At 39.6% G+C, this 24,140-nt stretch overlaps 2 protein-coding genes across 5 annotated transcripts in view; one reads left to right on the plus strand and one right to left on the minus strand.

The window, feature by feature from the left end:
• Positions 1–23,344, minus strand: part of tmem121b (transmembrane protein 121B) — a 616,846-nt gene extending 593,502 nt beyond the window's left edge. For both annotated transcript variants that reach the window (XM_051392047.1, XM_051392046.1), the window contains exon 1: positions 19,523–23,344. In XM_051392047.1, coding sequence (XP_051248007.1) covers positions 22,149–23,330 — 1,182 coding nt within the window. In that variant the 5' untranslated portion in view covers positions 23,331–23,344 and the 3' untranslated portion in view covers positions 19,523–22,148. The remainder of the gene's footprint in view (positions 1–19,522) is intronic.
• il17ra1a (interleukin 17 receptor A1a) lies at positions 1,205–15,957 on the plus strand. 3 transcript variants are annotated; one of them, XM_051392018.1, is made up of 11 exons: positions 1,205–1,452; positions 2,924–2,948; positions 5,307–5,453; positions 5,533–5,678; positions 7,136–7,262; positions 8,009–8,056; positions 8,154–8,305; positions 10,808–10,882; positions 11,026–11,095; positions 12,417–12,527; positions 12,670–15,957. In XM_051392018.1, exons 1-11 carry the CDS (start codon positions 1,360–1,362, stop codon positions 14,133–14,135), a joined length of 2,460 nt encoding a protein of 819 aa, XP_051247978.1. In that variant the 5' UTR covers positions 1,205–1,359; the 3' UTR covers positions 14,136–15,957. The 3 variants fall into 3 exon arrangements, with proteins under 3 accessions (XP_051247978.1, XP_051247979.1, XP_051247980.1); XM_051392019.1 differs by having other exon boundaries at positions 1,206–1,452; positions 5,557–5,678; XM_051392020.1 differs by lacking the exons at positions 1,205–1,452; positions 2,924–2,948 and having other exon boundaries at positions 5,310–5,453; positions 5,528–5,678.
• Positions 23,345–24,140: the final 796 nt, after the last annotated feature.

Below are 24,140 nucleotides of genomic sequence, written 5' to 3' on the forward strand. Positions count from 1 at the left end.
TAATAGTACATATTAGCAATTTCAAAAGGAAAAAAGGAAATCAAAAGGAAACAAGAAAAACATTTTTTTTGTGTATTACTGGATAATGTGAACAGTTATTGAAGTTATTAAAATGAAACCATGTGAGCGGTTTAGAGGGGAAATGTCCGTGCAGTCTTACACAGATCACACTGCTGCAGTTAAGTCCTCTTGTGCCATCTGGTGGTGAATTTGTCCAAATGTACGTGTGCAGCGCTGATGTTTACTGATGTGGAAAGTCCCTGTACGTCCTCCACCCCGTTGAGCTGATGGAGGAGGAGGCTGACTAACATGTTCCCTTCAGGTGCTTTCAACCCGTGTAGCGTGGTGCTGCTGTTCAGTCCACTTTCGATCAGTTCTCTTATTATGGTGAATGAAAAAGATTGATCAAACTGTCTTTGTATCTTTCTTGGCTCCGATTGTTTTCATACCATAATACCATTATGAGCACTAAGAGGGGCCAGTGGAACAACCGAGCACAACTATATGGTATCAGTGAAGCCCAAAGGAGCTACTATAATCCAGAGGACTATAATAAAAAAAGAATGCTGTTGTTATTAGCATCAGAGGCAGACTTGGGCTGTTTGAGGGACAGGCACTTTACTGGAAGGGAACTATAGGGCACTTTATCATGTGAAAAACAACAACTTCTGTATATATGTCTTTATTCAGATATTGAAATATTTTTGTCATATTTGCTGGAACTTTCACGATATCCTGACAGTAGTAGCCTACATAGTCATATATACCATTATGAGCACAAGGAGGGGCCAGTGGAACCTGATTTTTTCACAGATTATCTGTATACTACTGTCAGGATATAGTGAACGTTTCAGAAAATAAGATGTTTTTTAAAAGTTACGTACTGCAGCTTTAATCTCACGAAGACATGAATGAGATCGGTCAGCAGTTCTGTCGCAAACATTTATTTAACATTTCAACAAACAAACAAAACTCATAAAATCAACAAAACTAAAACTAAAAAAAATTTAAGAGTAAACCAACTTTGGAAAATGGGTTAAAAACAAAAAAAACCGAATGAAAAACACAAAACTATAATAACTCTGAAGTGTCTATTTTACGCATTAAAGATAATAAGCCTATCAGAAGCAATCAACAGAGTTGTGCTCTATATTCCCAGGCGACCTGAAGGCAGCATGAGGTAACTTACAGTAAACTGGTACTTTACATATTTAACAGGAAGAAGTTTTTCATTAATCAGCAGCAGCGTCAGTCACACTCCCTGTCGCAGCGTTTTCTCATTCTTTTAGGCCCAAGCAGTTTGAAATGTTTTCTAAAGGCAGAATAGTGTGACGGCAGCTACAGGCAACGTCTTTAAAAATGATTCTCTATCGTTCATTGTTGGTGTTAATGTGCGTGTCGCTATCGTCAGCCGTGAGGATCTTGTCATGGCCTCTCAACTGCTCCCGACAGGTAAGCTAACGTTAGCAGCGGTGAACCAAAGGTAGACAAACAAGTGTTCTATCTTTCAGCTGGCTGTGGGCTCAGAGGAAACTGTACGAGGTTGTGTCCAACAATAATAATAATAATAATAATAATTCATTTTAAATGTGTTTTTTGAACGTTAAGTGTATTTTTAACAGTAGCCAGTGGGACCCCACAGAATAAACTGTCGACCTCTGACTATATTCAACAACACAACGACTGATAAACAGAACAATGAACACAATAACTGCTGGAAGTTTGTGTAAAACGAGCAATCTGGATACTTTTTGAGCATTTTTCATATTTCCTGTGAATACTGAACAGAGATTAGTTTTTCTGATATATTTAGGAACTTTTTTACCAATTTGGTGTTTTATTCTTTGTGATACTTTGCCATTGTTCTAATACAGCTTGTGTTCAGGTCATCAAAGTTTAGATAATAAATAATACACTGTAATGCAATAACTTATTTTAACTAATTAAAAAAAAAAAAAAAATGTTGTAACACTTTAAGTTACAAACTCAATTTTGTAATTAAAAACAACACTTAATTAAGTACTTTGTAGTAGTTTTTTTTCACAATACAAATAAACATTTAAATATTATACTATAGCTACTTGATCAAGGATGTTTTAACTTACAAAATGGAGTTAGTTTTACTTAAAATAGTCTAAACTTTAAAAATAACAGTTTCATTTAGTTTTCTTCACAGAAATGAATGAAATGCTATGATATAGGCCTACTGTGTATATTTTTAAGGTTTTCTAGTACGCCTTAAAATTAAGAAGGCTTCACGACCCTCCATGGAGCGACTCCTAACCCCAATTATATTATATTATATAATTATATATTATAATCTAAATCAATCATATAAGGATTAGCCAGCTTACTAGATAACTAACAATTAATGTAGATTAGCTAGCTAGTTAGCTAGCATTTTACTAACATTACCTAACAAAAATGTGACTATATATGTCTCTTTTATCTTCAAACTGTCCTTTCACATAAATAGCCTAGTATATAGCAAATCCAAAGCTGCGTTCACGTGGATCCAGGTAAACAGCATACAGACAGCGCCTTCCTCACAGCACAGGAAAAAAACAAACATGAAATGGTAGGACGACAAAACGAAACACGCATGACAATGTTTTGCTATTATTTTGTTTGATATAATACAAATATGTCATAAGATGAAAGTTCCAAGTCTCAGCAACTTGGATACACACAGTGGTTCTGATTGGAGCAAGAAAGGAGCAAGCCTCTTTAGAGCCCTACCCTTGTTCATGTTGATGTTTGGTTTTGTTTAATGGTTATTGATATGTTCAGGGGTTTTTGCTGTTCTGTAAAGTACTTTCTGTAACTGGTGAAAAGTTGGCAAATCAGTACAGTTTGTAAGATTAATAAGACTATAGTCCTCCTTTCTAATCCTCTGTTTCTCTGTCTCTTTTTCCTGCTACAGGATCTGCAGTGTACAGCAAAAACAAGTGAGTGAATGTTTCTCTTCCTAATTCCTGCTATTTTTTTGAGCACAAGATGAAGTTTAGTTTATAGTTTATTTATAGGGATGCTCGATATTGGCTTTTCTGCCGATGTCCGATATTCCGATACTGTCCAACTCTCAATTTCCGATACCGATATCCAGAGATGGGTAGTAACAAGTTACATTTACTCCGTTACATTTACTTAAGCAGGTATTTGAAAAAAATATACTTCTAGGAGTAGTTTTAAATCACTATACTTTTTACTTTTACTTGAGTAGATTTGTGAAGAAGAAACTGTACTACATTAGGCTACAATGAGCTTGTTACTTTGGTATTCTACGCGTCATTGTTTTTGTCTCCCCAGCGTACACCTCATTTTAATGTTTTATTTTGACAGAGAGAGAGACTTCCGCTCTACCACATGACTGTGTTTCACCAATCAAACGTAGTTGTGCAGTCTTGTCACGTGACCATACTCAATATCAGCGGCGGGACGGGTTAGCGTTACAGTCGTAGCAAACAAAAATGTCAGAATGAACCGTCGGCAATGCAGACACAGACGAGAAGGAACACCCCTGGCCTCATATTGAAAGCATGTTTACCTTAGTAAAAGTGCGAAACAGCAGCTACATTATGCGGTGTCTTGTCACACACACACACACACACACACACACACACACACACACAGTTTACGAGAGTTTATGGGCTGCCTAGTAATAGTAATAGTAATAGTATACAGAACAGTAATAGTTCTGCCTGCAGAGCCTGGTAAAAAAGTATAAAGGTTTGGAAATTTGTGTTACTTGCGCTTATTTATTTTTTATTTATTATTATTTTGTTGATTTTATTTTTTAAGTACTTGAATTTACCTGGATTATTTTAATTTAAGATATTTTGTAATTAATTAATTAATTAATTAATTTTAATTTATTTTATTGATTGGATGAATTATAATTTGCCTAAAGATGATTATTTTGTATTTTTGTCTGTCTGATTGAATGCTTGTGTTAAAAAATAAATTGGACGTTACTCAACAGTTACTCAGTACTTGAGCAGTTTTTTCACCAAGTACTTTTTTACTCTTACTCAAGTAATTATTTGGATGACTACTTTTTACTTTTACTTGAGTCATTCTGAAGTAACAGTACTTTTACTTGAGTACAATTTTTGGCTACTCTACCCACCTCTGCCGATATCACCCGATACCGATATATGCAGTTAGGTAACAACATAACATATCTCCTATTGTGGAATTAACACATTATGCCTCATTTTATTGTGATGCCCCACTGGATGCATACATAAATGCAACATGGCTTTCCAAATGGAAACACTGTGTGTGCAAAATAAGAGAACAACTTCAACTTTCACTGTATTAATACTGAAAAGAGCGCTAACACTAATCGCTAGCTAAGCGCTAGCTTTGGTTAATGTGTTTAATTGTATTATGCACCTGAAGGAGTGCTAATGTAAATTCTAAGCCAAGTTCAACTGAGAGATGAGCGGCATTTTTTGGAAGCGGAATTGCAACAAGCTATAATAGCTTAAATAAACTAAAATATCAAAAAAGGAAAATAAAATATATAACAACACCTTCTAACGTCAAGTTTCTCTTTTTACTGAACAAAGACCAGCATATTTCCTTAACCCACCTTAAAACACACTTCATTCAAACTCAACAGAATAAATAAAAATTCACCAAACCGTCTTTATCAGTCTTTCCACTGTTTGAACATACACCAACTGTGGTGTCTAACAGAGTTAGATGTGAAGATATTCTGGCTCTGCTGTGTCCTGATTGGAGCCTCTGTGAATCACCTTGTAACTGTATTCCCTGTCGTCAAACTAACCGAACTGAAAGATTAACGTTCTACGCTTGTTTTCAGCTCAGTGTGTGTACTGCACCACTGAGCAGCAGCTCTCATTCTTCAGCGGCAGACCATTAAACAAGCTAAATAAAATGACAAAAACTGGCCAAAAAAGCAACCACTGATGGACCCATTCACTGATATATTCAGATAAAAAACATTGCTGTAAATAGGCCAGAATTAGCCAAGTTTGTTTTCATCCACTGGCCAGGTGTAAAAATGGTCAGCCTGGAATCAGTTTAAAATCATGAAACAAGTTTAAAACAATAATCATGATGTAAGGCACGTTACAGTAAAAGCAAACACTACACACATTTATGTCTTATAGAACAACTTCATAACAACAGATATAAGCAAATAATAAAAAGAAGAATGCTCACATTTCTCTAAAAATGTAATCACCAAAATGTGAACATTAAAAGATTAAAATCCTAAAATTTAAAAAAATTCAGTCTTCCACCCCAAACTAACTGTCTATTCTGTGTGTGTGCAGGTAATTGTATGGACCCAGCATGGCGAAATGTAAATGAGTACACTCCGAGCGGTCCAGAGGACCTGCAGGTGTCTGTGGACACCAGACAGGATGAGATGGGACACCTGCAACCTGTGCTGCTCGCTAACTGGAAGATAAAGGATGATGGTGAGTCAGTCTGCTGTCTCAAGATTTACAGAAGACACTTTAGCGAAGCTGCACTTGATAACTTCCTCTTGTAGTGAAGACCTCTGCTGTGTTTCGTCCTCAGGCAGTATTCGTTACCTGAAAGCCACTGAGCTTCATGTTCTGGTAACGACCACCAACCAGAACTTGTGTGTTCGATATTCTTTCAAAGATAAACTACCAATGAGAACTCCATCAAATGAGAAGGTAGGTGCCTCACAATGCTATCTGGATAGTGCACTTATAGTAAATTATCAAATGTCAAATGGCCGTCATAATGTTTTTCAGATCAGATTACTCACAACATCCTTGTTTAATTGCTCAATGTGTTTTTTCTTTTCTCAGCAGCATGGACATTTAAAGTAATTTCCATATAAGGGAACTCACATTGAATTATTTATTTATTATTTGTAAATGTTGTAATACATATCTGGAGGAGATCTTTAAAGTCCAGGTGAAATGAAAAAAGTCATTTTAACTTTAAAGATGCAGTAGATAACTTTTATAAAAGTATTTTTTGTTATATTTGCCAAAACTATATCCTGACAGTAGTAGTAGTACATGAAACAGATAATCTGTGAAAAAATCAGTTTCCTGTGGCTCCTCCTAGTGTTAATGACATTTGCAAGAATCAATCAGGAATGACAAAAACAACCAATCAGAGCCAAGAAAGACAGTTGGTTCTTGAGTCTTAATCATGAAGCAGATACTGAATATTAAATTGAGTCTTTTTATTTAAGGTCATCAAATATAGATGTTTAGGACCCAACCTGTCAGTATTTGACAACCTGGGAATGAGACTCAACCACCAATTACTCTTTCTTGGATCCCTGGGTGTTTTCATTCAGGCCTTATTGATTCTTACCAATGCCATCAGAAGCATTAGGAGGAGCCAGAGGAACCAGATTTGTTCACTGATTATTCTGTCCCATGTACTACTGTCGGGATATAGTGAATGTTTTTTTATTTTTTTCATTTAAGAAGGCATGCCAAAACATTTACAAAGACCTAATTTCTTTGGATCAAAATCCAATAAATTTACTAACCAATTTCAACCAATAATATTATGACATTAACCTGTCAATCATTCTTCAAGTTTTAGTGATACAGGTTAGTTAGCTAGCTAGCAACAGTGTGGCTTTCTGCCAGAGCAGAGTGTTTCTGGAGGCAGGACCTCACTGATTACTGTACAAAAACAACTTTATCAGTGATTTTGGTGAAACTGGATCATATTTTATGTTACATTTTAAAAATTTAAATATACTCGGCTAACTGCTAATGTAGCTGCCGTTAGCTTGCAACTGAATGGGGCTCAGCAGCCTCCCAGTGAACACAGCCTCAGAGACAGATGGAGGCCAGTTTGACAACAGCGGTACCAAGGTGATTTACAGAGGTTCCACATGGACTTGTTACTAAAAGAAGTTAACTGTTGCCAACATAAGTTAACAGGTTAGATGCTATTAGCTAGTTAGCTAACGCTATTTATTTTTGTTTATTCTGTCATCAAATTGGCCCCAGTTGCATCAGATGCTGCATTCAGTATCAGTATTAGACAACCGTTACATAACTTTATGTAAAGCCCAGCCACTCAGTTGTTTGTGGTTGTTATTGATCAACAGGAATCAGAGAACTCCCTGACAGACAGTATTATTTTGTGTTTTCAGTGGTCTTTCTCAGCCAACATGCTAGTGTTGGATCCCGGTAAGAGATACCGTGTCTCTGTCTTCAACATCCCCAAACCAGAGCTGGACCACAGCAGCTACGACGTCAGCACTGATGTCTTTGTTCCTGGTGAGTTGTAGTTGAAAACAGCATTAGGTTGTTGTTGTTTTGGATTGAGCAAATGAAACTGCACCAGGAAGAGTTTCTCCTTTTGGTCTCCTGAAGCCCCTGCCACTGTTCGGTTGAAGTTATGAGTGAGTGTACTTGGATTTTATTAAAGCTAGTAGGTAACTTTTATAAAAATAACTTTTTGGCATATTTGCTGAAATTTTCATTATATCCTGACAGTAGAAAATGAGATAGAAAATCTGTGAAAAAATCAGCTTCCTCTGGCTCCTCCTAGCGCTCCTAATAGTATTTGCAAGAACCCACCGGACCTGATTGAAAACAACCAATCAGAGCCAAGAAAGATAGCTTATTGTGGAAGCTCATTACCATGTTGTCAAATACCAATGCTGGGAATTAGACTCAATAATCAGCCTCTTTCAAGCCACCAGTTTTCAGATTAATTTACATTATCTGTGTAATTCAATGAATTACTAATTAAATTAATTACCAATTAAACCATCTAATTTGTATTCAGTAATTGAAGTAATCTGACCCAACACTGATCTTTGGACCACATATGAAAAGTGGCCCAAATCAGAATAGATTCAGATTCAGATTCCATGTGACTTTCAAAAAACATCAGATTTGGGCGCTTGTGCCTTCAGTGTAAGGGTACCTTTTGTGCATCTGGTGTCATCTTCACTTTGCTCATTTAAACTTTGAGTCCTCTTGACTTTAATGCCATTCTTTGATTCTGGTTTACCCAGATTGTCAAGATCCCACAATGCGAGGGACCCAGTTTTGCATAGAGAGAGGTGAGACCTTGGTATTCTAAAGTCCAGTCAGAGTGTGTTATATTTCTAAGCATATTTCAAAGCACTTCTAACATGTTGTCTTGTCGCTGTACTGTAGGAAGTCTGTGGCAGCCCAGCATCACTCTGGCTCAGACTGAAGTCAGTGGAAAATCTGCGCTGGCTGTCAGCTTCAGTCCTGACAGACTCTGTGAGGAGTACATAGTTATTGTCCGCTGCTCCCCTACCCAGAAGGTACAGCGTACGTACAAGGTAAGTTCCCATCAGGCAGGAGATTCAAATGCTTCTCTGTTACGAAAAATATTCCTGCAATAGGCTGTCTCATACAGAAGATGAATGCATTTTCCTTTTCAGTCATTTGACCCAGAACATTACTGTAGGTGCTCATTACAGCATCCTGTGTTTTGTACTGTAGCCTACTTTTTACCCCAGTTTTTTTTTCCTGTACAGCAAACTATGTGCCCCACCTCACCTCTGCAGTGTTTTTGCTGCTGTTTGTAGAACAGGCTTCTCATTCTGTTTGAAAACCACTTGAATAAATGTAACTGTCTACCTACTGCAAAGAGAATATTCACATGCTATTTCAAGGTGTTAGAAGGATCTATTGTCAGAAATGGAATATAATATTCATACGTATATTTTCTCTGGTGTTTATTAACGTGAAAATAAGAATTGTTGTGTCTTTGTTACCTTAGAATGAGCTATTTATATCTGCAGACACCACGGGTGGCCTTCCTGGAGTCTGCCATGTTGAACCGCCGTGTTTCTACAGTAGCCTAGAACAGACAAACCAAACACTGGCACTAGATTGGGGCGTTTGCATTTTTGCGCATTTCAAAATCACTCATGCTTGGAAAGGGAGGGTGAAGTGAGTGAGTTGCAATCTGCAACTACACCACTAAACCCTATGCACTGTTTCTTTAGAGGTTAGATGTATGAAATTGGATGTCGCACTAGAGCACTAGCATCTCAGAACAAAACAAATGGGGAAAAAAAACTCAATAGAAATCATCAAAACCGTCTTTGTTTGCCTTCCAACAGTTGAAATGAACCCTTAATTCACTGAGTCAGAAAATTTGTTGTGGTGCCTTTTATAGCTTTTTGATAGGACAGATAAAGATTGAGAGGAAAGGGGGAAGAAAGAGAGGGGTTGTGACATGCAGCAAAGGGTCACAGGTGAACCCGGGGTGTACGCTGTAATAAGTTAACTACCGTGTGCCCCCAAGGTCTAAAATTTTATTTGATTCATTTGACATCTCAAACTATACACCGTGTCAAACACAAATACATAAATATTGCCACTGACAGGCTTAGATTGTTATTCTAAGTGTCTGACAACATTATGGAACTCCTTAGACAAAAATGCTCATTTTACTTTACATATCATTGTAACTTTGTAACTTAATTAAAAGTGGACAGAAACAAAATAAAACTCACCAAAACCGTCTTTGTTAGTATTTCCACTGTTCCAACAATCACCAACTCTGATTTGGTGGAAATAAGTGCATAATTCACAGCTTAGCTGAAGCAGACTGGCTATGCAAACAAACCACAGAGAGTTGCGATAGCAACACAGGCAGAGGGAGTGTGATAGTATTACTCCACTATATCTTTACATAGCTTTTAGTAGGTTTTTTTTGAAACCACATATATATAACCTTTAAATTGTCTTTACTAGTACCTCTAACTAAATAATGATTTATATTATGTAAAAGTCAGAATGAGGGGTTATTACCCATTGGGTAAACTTAACACAGACCAGGTTCTTATGGGGATCTTGGTCTAAGGGCCTGTCCTCACGAATACGCGGCCTCACCCAATACGATGTTGTTTCGAAAAAAATCTCTGTAAACACGGCGTTGTTTTCAGAAATATCTGCGTCCACACGGATTCACTGACAACGACCCAAAACACTGTAGTACATATGCCAGGCCTGTATGTGGCGCTGTGACGCCGCCACACACTACACTAAAACCGGAAAAGAAGCCATGGAGCATGCGCCGTTTACAAACAAGTAGTAGTAGTCCGCCATTGTTGTTGTTGTTATGACGCGTCTAGCAGCGGCGGCTGAGGTTAAAGGCTAGAGAGGCGGGGCTAATATGTCATCATTTTGGAAAAAATCCGTTTCGCCGTCCAGACGACTCTGGGCAATCCGGCGTTTTCAGATTTTCCCACTCTGGAACCCGTATCCAAAAAATACCGTTTTCACACCCCGAAAACGCCATATCCGTCTGGACACGAGGCTGATACGATGAAATATTTATCTGGAATCGAGAAAAACATATTCGTGAGGACAGGCCCTAAGTGTGACGCCAGGGAATGGTGCACCTTGTGTGACTTGTGCCAAAAAAATCAAGGATGATCATGATAGCCATTTCAAAAGCTTTGTTGAATAATGTTCTGCTATACTAAGAGCTGTTTCTAATACAATACATAGTCAAACCCTCAATAAAACACATGGGGTGGTGGGATTTATTGGAGGGTTGTTGTATTACACAGCATTCGTTTTAGCTAGGTGTACCCAATTAAAGATAAAATAAATAATAAGAAAATAAAAAAGCCCAAAAAATAATCTTTAAATGTTTTCTTTCCAAATTTTCATAAACAGACAGGTTCAAATGTACCAGAATTATACATATTTGAATTGATGATTATCTTGATAGTGTTCTTACTTTGTCTTTTTTATGATCAGTACTCAGTACTTAAAATGCTGTGCCTCAATGATTAAACTATTTTTAAAAAACTCTTCTCCAGGCCAATCAGAAGACCCTAAATGTAACATTCAGCCTTGATAATTGGCCGAGATACTGCTGCCAGTTTGAAGCTGAGGTAAGTTTTCTTAAATCCATTCTGCTGAGTGATATGTAGTGTATTACTAAACTCTTTTTTGACATCTGGCAATACCTCTGCATAATCTATGAACACATTTGACCTTCATGTTAGAGTTAATGTGATTTTATTCTTCACTGCAGATCAATCCTCTTTTCCCACAATGTGGCCAGGACTGTGTCCGTCGAAAAACAACTAAGGATTTTTGTCGTGGTATGTTGGCAGAAATGGAATATCAATATCATGGCTGGAGAGCAGATGTGGAGATGCTCTATGTGGTGGTTGTGGTACAACACCCCTTACGCTGAAATTCCACCGGACGAGGCTTTATGATGTAGTGTCTCCGACATGGTCTGGCTTTAGATTCCAACTGAGAGCATTTCAGAAGTGGATAGTCCTCAGAGCGTGTTGCCTGCCTGATGTTGTTGACTGTATTTTTTCCATAAAAAGAAATGGTGGTGGTGTACAAAAGACAGCACAACCAAATACAGACAGCACACTCAAATACAGACAGCACAACCAAATAGCTGCAAAACATTCCTCGCGATACTACTTTCTCCACAGTCTGTGTTCACTGCAAAGGAATGCTGAATCACCTCTGTGCTGGCAGTGATGAAGAGGAAGTTTGCTTTGAGAAAAGGCATTAAAGTATTGAATAACTGCCAGGAAAGATAAGTGCTGATAGACTGTCCCTACACTGAGACACCATGTTTCTAAATGCAGCTTGTACAGCTTCCATTCAGTGTATACTGCAGCTACATCACAATGGAATATTTGTTTTTCTGTAGCCTGTTTATTGATTTTTAATACCAACGACAACTTCTGCTTTTTAACTGCCCTCCCAAAACTGCCACCACCAGTATGACAACAGGGACAATAACGTACTGCAGAAAAGTCCACTTTCCCGAAATATGTTTCCTTAATTCCTTCTTCCTTGTACCTTGAATATCAGCAATGTAAGTGAGAGAAATGAGGAAATAATTAGGGGAATTGATTCAAACAGACAAAGTGAAAATTCCTTCCCTTACGCACAGCTCACAATGACAATGTTAACATGCTGATGTTTAGAAGGCGGTCATGCAAGTCAGTAGGCTTCATCATGTGGGAACCAACTCAGTTAGCTTTAAAGAATTGTGGGATTTATATATTTCCGAACATGGGGAATTATTCATAGGCCTAGGCTATGTTAAAATAAGGTTCAAAATCACTTCCAAAGCAGGCTTCTCAAATAAGTCCACAGTTTGACCAACATGAGCAGCCAGAAGTGAGCATGTATCAAGTTGGGTTTTTAATAATCACAGTTGTAACTGCAATATTATCACACAATGTACATAAATGAATCTCATTGTCAGTTAGTTTTGCAGTTTCAGCACTGTGTACACACACCACCAGTTTCCACATTTTTATTTTTTAGCTAAATGGCCACTGTGACTGGCCAAGACTTTAACTAGCTAAGTGGACTGCAAATGTCATACTTCTACTCTGTAGAAACAGCAATACTGCTAATCAATGAACTGTTCTGATTTTTCCACAGTAATGCCAACAGATGCCCCCACAGTCCCTCTGTACACATTTGTCGCCCCAGGAGTAGTGTTTATGTGTGTAGTGATGGCAATTATTATGTACGTCCTCTGCAGGAAGCCAGGTTAGTCAGTACATTTTCATTTCTATCTCTATTGAGTCCTGTCTTCAAGATTCATCTAATTTCATTCAGAAACAGTTCATTCGGTTTGAAATTTATCAGAACGTGCTGATGTGATCTTACTGGTACTCTTCTGCACTTTCAGGCAAACGTGGTGTTGCTCCAGAACCTATGAGAATTGAGAAACCACTGACACATATACAACCCCCCAAAGTGCTGGTCATTTACTCCCAGGACCACAACCTCTACAAGGACATCGTGCTAAAGCTCTGCGCCTTCCTCCAAGCAAAGTGTGGCACCAAGGTGCTGGTGGACTTGCTAGACTCCACCTCAGTTGGCATGGTGGGTCGCCTTCGCTGGCTTGAGTGGCAACGGCAGCAGCTTAAAAACCCCTCTGACAAAATACTGGTCCTGTGCTCACGAGGTGTCCAGGCGAAGTGGAGGGCCATGTGCGGTCAAGGTCGGGTGACACTGAGGGAAGATGTCCTCTCCCCTACAGACGACATGCTCACTCCCTTTCTCAACCTCTTCCTACCAGATATGTACCAGGCAGGCAAGCTGGGAAAGTACATGGTGGCTTACTTTGATGAAATCAGCAGCGATCAAGACGTGCCATCTGTTTTTGACATTGCAGTCAAATACAAGTTGATGAAGCATTTTGAAGAACTGTACTTTCGCATCCTAGACATTGAGAAGTATCAGCCAGGGCAGGTCAACCGCATCGAGGGCATTGGAGGGGATGAATATTTCAACTGTACCCCAGGTAGAGATTTGAAAAATGCCATCGAAACCTTCCAGGCCTACCAGTTGGACAATCCTGATTGGTTTGAGAAGGAGTGTGTGCACAGTGAGGAGGAGGTCATGACTGAGGCTAATGTCCTCATTAAGCAGCTGCAGATTCCTCCAGTCCTTGAGTGCGTTCCTCTAATCAGAGATGGACTTCCTGTTTGCATGCATGAGGTAGAAATCAACGAAAATTGCAACAGTGTTCACGTCCTGTCACCTGAGCTGAACACTGAGCGCGAGCTGTCGTCAGTGGTAGAACTTACTCCAGTTGTGAACCTTGAGGGCAAACATCTGTATCCGTCAAACCTGGATGAGGTGTTCACATTACATCACCTGTATCTTCAAAGCGCCAGTCCAGAATCTGTCTACGTAGTTGAGCCTGTTCAGAACAAGCCACCACAACCAAGACAGAGCTGGCTCTACCTCAAGGAAGAACCATTGGGTCAAATTCCCACTGAGGATGATGAAGAGGATTCCCTACTGCCTATGAGCCAATGCTCCACTCATTCAGACCACAGAATTTGGGCCCCACAGAACTCCCTGGATTCATACTCTCCAGAATCCCTGTGTGCCACCATGCAGAGCGAATGTTTCCCTCCATCTGAAATCAGCCATTCTCCGCCTGTGGAGATGGAGGACTATGAGGTTCTGCAGCCCAGTGGGAAGGGTCAGAGCAGTGGATCTGATCAAGGCTACATCTCCAAAATGTCCTCCCAGCATGAACCCCCTTTCAAAGAGGATCCACTGGCAGCTCTTAGAAGGCTGCAGGAGGAGCTGTTTCAGAAGTATCTTAGATACTCTGATATAGATACTGAAGGAAACTAATGCTCACATAGTCCACCCCCGGCAATAAGTTCTAAACCTTCACTGACTTACATCACCTCTTTGACATCCTTTCAGTGTAGGAGGATGTAAAAAGAGTATCAAACGAGTTAAATGTATCAATTTCCATACTCGTAAATATGGTAACTTTTATTAAAGAAATTATATAAATAGTTCTCTTGCTCTTGTGATCAAAAACTTTGCTCTGAAAATAATTTCTGAGGCTGTTCTGTAAATTGTTTGCTTATAGCGACTTTTGATCTTTTTCATCATTAAAATCAACGTGATTATACCTTTAAAGAACAAAGAAGAAGAAGTTTTTTCCAACCCATTTTCCTAGATCACCAAATACAGACATGTCTGTATGAGATGCACCAGGTTGCCACAAAGCCCTTTTAACATGTGGTTAACACAGTGAAACAGTGGGGGCGGCTGTGGCTCAGAGGCAGAGCGGGTCGTGAACTTTATTGTGGCAACCAAGTGGTGGTGTATTCAATGAAAATACATCCTGTTTGAATGCATGACACTCTTGGAAATTTGTGACGTATTTCAAGAGAGATGTCGATCTTCTTGGATGGAAGAATGAAGAATGATGGACTCATTTGCACTAATATGAACTGCAGCTGTATAAACATTTGCTTCTGGTTCATCATTCAGGAAGGTTGTCTGGGTCCAGACCTTCAAATATGCCCACTCCACTGAGTTGAATCTGGGTGGAAACGGAGTGTAACAAGTTGACAGTTCTGTTTGCTATCATGCAAACAGGTCGGTTTACTAAACAGGCACAGTCAGGCTCGCAATTTGGAAAAAATTAAAACACATTGAAATGATACACTGTAATACGGTAAAATATTTCAACTTGAAAGAAATTGTCTTAACAGATTATATTTTAAGTAAAATTTACTCAATTTAGTAAATAAAAACATTTTTGATTAAGCAGCTTTTACTAGACATTTTAAGTGACACTGACTTTACTAATTACTAGATTTTCACTAGTTTTGTAAGGAACAGAAACATTCCTGATTAAGTACTTTTTTACGTTTTTTGTTTTCACAGTACAAATAGTTGTCTGTCACTTAAAATTACTAGTAAAAGCTGTTTAATCAATAATGTTTTTAACTCACAAAATTGATTTAGTGTTACTTAAATTTCAATTTCGATTTTTAAATTAACTAAGCAACTCCTGCATTCTTACACAATGTTGAAAATCTTTTAAAGTTTTAAGGCTTTTATTGTTTCACTTAATATTGTGTTAACATGGTACATTTTACTAAATACCTTTTTTCTTATTAGGTTTCCACTAATTAATACATACACAATAGATGGATTCTTGCAAATACCATTAGGAGCACTAGGAGGAGCCAGAGGAACCTGATTGTTTCACAGATTATCTGTCTCGTGTTCTACTGTCAGGATATAGAGAAAGTTTCAGGAAATATGAGCATGGCAGGCAGAGTGATACTTTTTCTATCCTTGTACTATCATGTCTTAACAACACAGGCAGACTATTTGGTGCGGAGGGACTGACAAAAAAAGTGAAATTTGTGAAGAATTTGAAGTTTTTTCTGCTGTTAAAGTGCACTAAGGGGAATATTTTGAGATCATGTGTTTTCTTTTTCATGTGGGAAAAAGGCAAAAGCTCCACCAAACAGTAAAAGTATTCTGGGAATGAGGGTAACCCATTTATCAGTGTGTTTGTGTAATGATTAAATTTTCTTTGACAATGAAGGTCTTTGTTAAATCATCGACCTCATCTTTCTTTCAGGGTCAATCATTTTCCTGTTGTAACAGAATAATCCATAATAAATCACAACTTTGTACAGTACTTTCCTCAGATTTATTTCAGGTTTCAACCACATAATACTCTGTCTTACATCTACGGTACATAGATTGGATTATATCAGTACAGATATACACCACACAACTTAACAGTACAGGTAGAATCCTATCTGTAAACAACAGCCATGTTCTTTCCCTGTAAACAAGTTTGAAGAAAAGGAAAGCCGTATAAGACAGGAGAGTGTTTCATTGCATGTAGGCTGAAGAAGAAAAACCATTTGAATCTGTGTAGCATGATCAGCTCCTTTTGAATCTATGTCCATGAAAGCCTTTGGTAGTCTTGGTGTGGTTCATGCAGGTTAAAGGCCCACTTCACTTCAGTTTCATGTAAACAAATGGTCTTCTTGTGATTAAACTGTGTGGTAAGCTTCATGTGCAAATCCAAATAAAGATTATAGAGCCTTTCCAACAGCGTAGGATACATAAGCAAAGGTCACTGGCACAAGTAAATAATTCAAAGTAGTATAAAATATAACATCCTAAATACATAAGATATGATAAGCAATACACAAACAGAAGCTGTTCTCAGTGCAATGAGGAACAGAGTGCAGAGAACCACTGAAGCAGTCAACATGTACTGTGTGTATAGCAGCAGCTCTAGGATCTGTAATCCAACAGCACCACGCTGTCAATCCAACATTTGAAATTTGAAATATTTATTGAGCCTAGATTCTATTGAATTTTTAAATGAAAGTTCATTATGGCACTTATGTTGACTCACTCACTTCACACAACCACATCTCATGGTCTACATCACCACATAGAGCTGTTACCATGGAGACACCTCTGTTGTCATGATGTGATACAAGTGCAGGACTTTATTCACGTAAAAACAAGTAGTTTGTTTATAGGTGGAAAAATGAGAAAGATTGGCATTGTGTACAGTATAACATCATCATCATCATGACATCACAGGGACAAGAGACTGAATAAACAACAGACCAAAACCACTCCCAGCATCCAGTGGAGAGAGTTCAAAGGTCACTGAGCTCCAGACAGTGGATGACCAGAGAGAGATCAAGAGGACATTGATGAATGTGAATATACAATTTAGAAGCAAAATGAAAACACATTTTAATTAATGCTAATATTTATTATAAATTATATACTGGAGCCTTTAATGGCATATTAATTTATTGAGTCATTTATTTGTTTTCCGCATGAGGCAATACAGCTGTCATTCTTTGACTCAAAACTCAATGTAGTGTGTCAGGACCCTTAGAAGTAAACAATTCACTGATTTTGTTTATAATAATGGACCCAAATTTCCAAATATATGTTGTTTTTAGAATACCAATGGCAGCTATAACATCCTGACAGTATACCTTTAAATTCAGTTCAGTTTAAAGTGATTTAAACTGAGCTGTTTATCCCTGTTGGTTCTACATCACACTGTGTTCAGCACACAGAACTGGCCTGAGACCAGGCTGACCTGCATAACTTACGAGTCAAATAACTTTTGACAGTTGGTTTTTACATACAATTCTCACATACTTTGTACCACTGTTGGTCTTTTTTAAAATGTTCTTAACAAACTGCATGATCTGAGATTGTAGTGCAAAATGTATTCAACAGAGAGCGCTGTGATTTACAATACTGTGGCAAGCAGCACAACTTAAGAGAGGAGAAGCAGCTCTCGGCAATGCCAGCTAGAATTGGTTGACAATTAAATTCTTTAACAAAGTTATTTGTTTAAGAAAGTAGCCTTCTGAGTGCCATTGCAGAGTCATATCAGTCCAGCTCAAAAATGTACTGTGTACATGTAATGTCTCCCATATCCTGTATCATTTGGATTTTCCTCAAGCTGTTGACACAAAGTTGGATTAAACCATTGCATTAAAATGTCATTGTACACTGTAGCACTGAGATGTCCTTTCACTGGAACTAAGGGACCAAACCCAAACCAGGAAAAATAGACCCAAGATTACACAGACATACATATGTTGACAGAACACACACGCTATTGGCCATACAGTGTACAGTGCAGACTTTTCAAATCAACCTGCACTTACAGATGCACAGCTACACAAGCGTAACTCATACTATACAACGATAAACTACTATATGCCTAGGTGGTAGGCAAAACATGTAAAACACAACAGAACTCGTTCGAATCAAAAATGTCAAAAATAATGTAACATATTTGTGATTTGTATAATCTTGAAACTGTACTTGACCCCTCAGTAGCCCTCTGACACAGCTCACAAGGCACAACCTCCAACCTGCATTCACTGATCGCTCACATAGACGCAAACAAATTGCACATATACCCTTGCTATGATTAAAGTCACCTCATGAACTGTAAGTTCATTCAGCTCCAAAATTATAGGCACTAAAATCAGTTCAGACCCCTCAGAGCCATTTTGCACAATATCGTCACTATACATCATCTGCAGCCACATGTACTTATCTAATATGATCAGCCATGATTTTTACACACATTACTAAAAGCTAATGGAAGAGCTCATCAGGGAGGACGGTGATCATGCCATGACACTGTGCTATGCAAACTAAACTGTAGCGTCAGTTCAGCAAGTACTGCTGTAAATAATGCACTGACCCAAAATAGTTCTGGTTCTTGAGCCAGCCCACATTTCCACCAATTCCACCACCGGAACCACTATATTCAAGGATGTGTCATCAACCTGTAGAATATGACACGCCCACTTTGGTTCCCAAAGAAAACCTGCTATTTTTTGGTTCCAGCTGGAAGCCAACATTTTGAGTTCCGAACTGATTTATTTTTGGTCTAAATACTCTGAATGGTTCAAAACTACTAGCATTGCAGGAACCGGAATGGAGCTGGATCCCCGTTGGTGGATAAGACGAATCAGCTGTGTTTGCCAGCAGCACCTGGATACAGTGATCCATCAGTATGGAAACTACTATGAACACTCTGAAAAAGGTTGAGTTCAACACAGCCTGTTGGATTTATTTGTTTAAATTTGTGATTCATCTTCATGGAAGAGAAAGACTCCTTTAGTCAAAATGTTTGACTGTTTGTCTAAGGTCGAAGTTAGTGTCATCTCTGTGCATCAAGGTCTGAGACCTGTTTAGCCTACCTTAGCATAAAGACTGGAAGAACCAAGCACTTGTCCACAATTCCTCCAAGTCATCAATCACTAAAATACCCAAATGAGCACCGATGATCTGGTAGCCCTATTAGTATTGTTTTCCAGTTCAACAATGCATTAGACCATAAAATTACATCATATTTTCTGACCTGCCACGTCTGAAAACACTGACATCTTAATACCTTACAGAGTTGTTATTCAGTCAGTTGTTATACAGACAGACAGACAGACAGACAGACAGACAGACAGACAGGTGCACAGCAACAACAGTAGCAACAACCACTGATGATGATGAACATGAAGAAGACGATGACAATGACAACAGCGACGATGGGGGACAATGAGCAGTGACAATAGTAATAATAGTAACTGTAGTAATAATAATATTAATAATAATAATAACAGTAATATCAGTGATATTAGCAATGGCAGTCAAGCAGGACCATGGCAGGAGGCTCCACCAGGATCCATGAGAACCTGCGAGACGAGAAAGCACAAGAACTCCGGGGAAGAAGTGAAGTTAGTAACATGCATTAATGGGACATGAATGAGTGCAGAAAGAGAGAGAGAGGAAGAGAGGAGCTCATTATTATGTTATGCTGTGATAGAAACAATTAACACAAATTCAACCAATCCCTGTGAATTTTGTGCAAAGTTTTGTCCAATCACCACAACTTATTGGCAAATTTGACCCATCATTGTAGTTTCCCTTGAGTTTCATAGCAGTCCCAAAACGTTGAGCCATATGTCACCAAACTACTTTTATTCTCACTCATTCTCAAGAACAAGATGCCTTTGATTTTAATGATTTATCTAAAAAAGAAATGCTTAAAAACAACATCCATCACAATCTTTAGAAAAGCTGCCATAAAATCAGGCATTTGAGGCCGAAACAATCCCCCAAAAAGCCCACGAAATCTTGGAGGGACTAGGTATTGTGAATGTGGTTACACATTCAGCAGAAAGAGCATCAGTCATTTGGAGTTGTGGGCTAAAAGAAGCTAAAGATCCTGGTAGAGGTGAGAGGAACTGCAGAGTTGGAGTCTTTGTGGGTTCCTCCAGATCAGAAACATTAGATTACACATAGCCATCTGATCTATTCTTAATATAAAAATATTGATTAGTGCAGCTTTATGTAAAAGTTATGACTTTCAGGTCAAGGTTGTGACTTGGACTTCCTATCTCATAATTGATTTGGCTTGGTAAGAGACTGCCATTACTTATTTTGTCATGACATAGCGAAAAGAGGTTTTAAATTGATTTTCTCAAGAGAAATGGGATTCAATTTGTTATAAAGTACTAAGAAAGAAACCAAAATACCTACAGTCTCACACTTGACTCACAGGTGTGTTGAAAACTACCTTTTTCAGAGTCTGCTCTGATCTTCTGTATACTTGGTGCATGTGACCTTTTTAGCAAAGAAGAAATACTGCAGGCAGGTGAATGAATAAATGGGTGTTTTTTGGAAAAATTGAGAGCTGGGCCCTTGGGTGACCCAGAGACGCTTAAAAACAGATGTAAGAGTGACCAGTAGCCAGTGATCTTTGAGGACTCGAGATCCAAAAAGTGACAGAAGTAGTAAAACAGTGGCACAGCCAGCGACCAACAGAAGCTCCTGTTGTCCAGGGTTCTATTTGAAAAAGGCTGTAGAAAACCTGTTTGTCATGGCACTGTTGGATTCATGGCATTAACGTACACACCCCTGTCTACTCTACTCTCAGTGTTAGAACCAGCATGGACCCGCATACGACACTGGCATCAATAGAAAACACTGATGTACAAGGATGGAGCTCTGAGTCAGATTAGAGGATTCTTCAAATTGCACTTTGCGTCCCAACATAACACACAGTCTGGTCTCTCTGTCTCCCAACCAAGTGTGGTGAATACACTCACAGACTGAACACACACACAACTCCACAAGGTCCTGTGTTGGTTCTCCATGTGTTTTGGGCTATTGCAGGTATTGGGTTTGACTGTAGCACCTGTAGACTGGTCTGAAGAAGGAGCGTTGTAAGGCTGATACCCATGATGCGTTCCAGACATGTCCAAAAATGTGAAATTCTCCAGTTATATAAAATGCCATTGGCCCCGAAAGTAAGAAATATAAAGCTTAGAGGGGTTAGTGAGCTCAAAGCTATCAGAGATGCAGTTATCTGACGTCAATCTAATGTAGCAACACACGATGTAAACACCTACACAGTCACACTGCTTTAGAAACGGTTTAAGCCTTTAATGATGAATCTATATATTTTTGTTTTTGCATCACATCATATTAACCTCAGTGCAGTTACAGCACATTTAATTGTAGCCTATTTGTTTAATGAGTTTCAGTTTGTATCCTTAAAGTGGTGTCCCCAGGTGTCCTTGAGAGGGTTCCAGGGGTTCTGCAGCAAAAAGGGGAATCATTTATTTCTACTGTAGTTCCATATTTAGGTTATGGGTTGCATACACTTTCTGTGATAAAACCTCTCAAAGAAAAAAAAAATGCCTATCAGATGGAGGACCCTAGGACAAAAATATCTGTGGTCTAATTTGTGTCTGTTTAGTGGCATTTTCAGACTATTCTGACTGGGGTTGCACAAGTGGCCCTGACTTATGCAGGTATGTGTATGTGTCAGCTTTCCATTCATGCCCATTTTATGCAATTCCACCAATGTTTATGGACCCCAGTATATAGAAAATAACACATTTATACCACATGCAAAACCCTTAGAACGCATTTTCATTCAGATATTTTGAGGTCAGAGGTCAAGGAATCTAATTGAAAACGACCATGCCAAACTTTAGCCCAACTTTGGAGCATTATTTAGCCATAGTTACACTCTAAAAAGTAATTCAGTTGACATATTACCAGCACTTAATTAAATGCACTATTGCAAGATTAAGGGTCTAATTTGATTTAGATAATGTGGAAAAATTATTTGGAACAAGTACATTTTAACGAGTAGCCTACTCAACCAAAAAACTAGTCTTTATGCTCCCAATAGTTGGTTGTAATTCGGATATAACTGGGATTTTCCATTTTCCAGCTGTGTCTGGAACGCACCACGACTTCGCCACAGGCAGACGGCTCTCGAGCACCCTGGGCCCTCAGCCCGGGCTCTTAAGACTGGGTGACGGCCAGGGTGTTGACGTACCCGTGCGGACACATGTCGTTCTCGGACACGCAGTGGGAGAACTGGGCCGGGTTGCTACCGCCGGCCAGCCTCCGGACCCCCTGCACCGCCGCGCACTGCTCCACCAGCTCCAGGAGCTTACACACCAGGAAGAAGATGTTTTTGAACATGAACACCGACACCGGCATCTTGTAGACGTAGACCTGGAAGCACCTGACCACCAGCAGGGGTGCGTTGACCACCAGGCCGGTGGAGAAGCGGGCCCACAGCCACCGGCAGCGCAGCTCGGACGCCGTCAGCTCGTAGAGCCAGATCACCGGCACGGCCAGGGCAACGAAATACACCGAGATCACGGTATACTTCAAGTAGACGACGGGGATCTCGTTCCGGAGCAGCATCTCTACCAGCGTGAAGCTGTCCAGCAGGTCCAGGCAGGTGCTCATGAAGCAGCTCTGGGAGCGGTGCCGCGTCGCACCGTTCAGGTCCTCGATGATGGAGTTGATGAGGCAGAAGAGCAGCGGCGCGGACAGCAGCATGATGATCTTGAAGCCGGTCACTCCGCACGGGACCTTGAGCGCGATCAGGTCCAGGATGGAGGTCTCCAGGATGAGCACCACCTTCGGAGTACAGGCGATGACATAGATGAGCCAGGCCAGGTAGGCGTAGGTGAACTCCCCGAGGTTGCAGCCGAAGATGGAGCTCTTCTGGTGGAAGCCGCAGGCCCGCTCCCTCTTGCTCCGCGCGTTCTTCATGAAGAAAATCCCCCAGCCCGAGATCACCACCAGGTCCGTGGCTATCCAGGAGCACCAGTACAGGTCGGTGAAGATGATGAGGTAGAAGTCCAGAATGCCGCCCTGGAAGATGAGGAGGAGGAAGCAGAGAGCCTTGTAGAGCACACTCCGCTTGGATTTGTGCGCCAGCAGCGGAGCGCTCTGGATGAACTCCCCCGATGTCATGATGCAGGCGGCGGCCGCGGCTGAGGAGGAGACCAGGGGCTGGATGCTGCCGCTCTCCTCCGGGATGATGCTGCCGCTGGTGGTCTGGGTGTCCCGCCTCCTGCTCAGCTGCCCAGAATCCGGAGAAGAGGAGACGGGGGAGTCTGGGCAGTAGCTCGCTTGGGATCGGAGATAGTCGGCCTTCGGATTGTCGTTCCCAGTTTCTGAGATCATTGTATTTGTGCGGTCGCCTCCCTTTCTTCCCCTTTCTTCCTTCCTGATGCTTTTAAAGGTAGAGAGAGACAGTCATGCGCAAAGGAAGGTATGGACTGAGATGGAATGGACTATTTATAGTTAATTGAGTGCATTGAATACATTTATAATACTGTAGCATTATTACTCAATGATATATTTATTTGATATGTAGATCAATTCAGATCAAATCAGTATCATTGTTTATATGTTATTTAATTCCTTTTTTCTTTCTATTTCAATCTACTCATATTGAATATATAGCATATAGCACCCTACATATAAAGGCTATCACTTCATTGATGTTAACTCAATAACAAACATAGATTTACTTCATTAATAATATTGCTTGTAATTTCTTGCCTTCATTTTATTGAGTAGTTATGCTGTTATACAGTGCAGCTGCTTCACTTTTCTTCAGGATGTTCATTCATTCCATATTATCTAGTCTAGCTCCAAAGTGCTGCTTTGTTTCCCCTCAGAGCTATTAAAGCGTTACTGTTGGTATTTGTAATGTAAAGACAATAATGCTCCAGTTAAATATACTGTTCACTGGCAGAATTATAACAAACATATGGCCTAAAATATAAATACATTTAAGTACCCACTAATTCAGTGGTTCTCAACATAGGGTTCGGGGACGACCAAGGGTCCTCGAGGGAGTTGCAAGGGCTCCCCCAGCAAAACTGTTAAACCTTTTACTTACTTTACTTATTACTTTATTTAAACACTCCACTATGTATACCAGCTAGTCTCTAACTGGGCCTGTCTGCTGTTTGCTGTAGAGCAGCT

The sequence above is a fragment of the Dicentrarchus labrax genome, unplaced genomic scaffold, assembly GCF_905237075.1.
Source record: "Dicentrarchus labrax unplaced genomic scaffold, dlabrax2021, whole genome shotgun sequence".
Taxonomy (NCBI): Eukaryota; Metazoa; Chordata; class Actinopteri; family Moronidae; genus Dicentrarchus; species Dicentrarchus labrax.

Coding starts and splice junctions, on each gene's coding strand:
- il17ra1a (XM_051392018.1), top strand. CDS start 1,360: ATGATTCTCTATCGTTCATTGTTGGTGTTAATGTGCGTGTCGCTATCG. Junction 7,263..8,008: donor CACTGATGTCTTTGTTCCTG/GTGAGTTGTAGT, acceptor TGGTTTACCCAG/ATTGTCAAGATCCCACAATG. Junction 11,096..12,416: donor AACTAAGGATTTTTGTCGTG/GTATGTTGGCAG, acceptor ATTTTTCCACAG/TAATGCCAACAGATGCCCCC.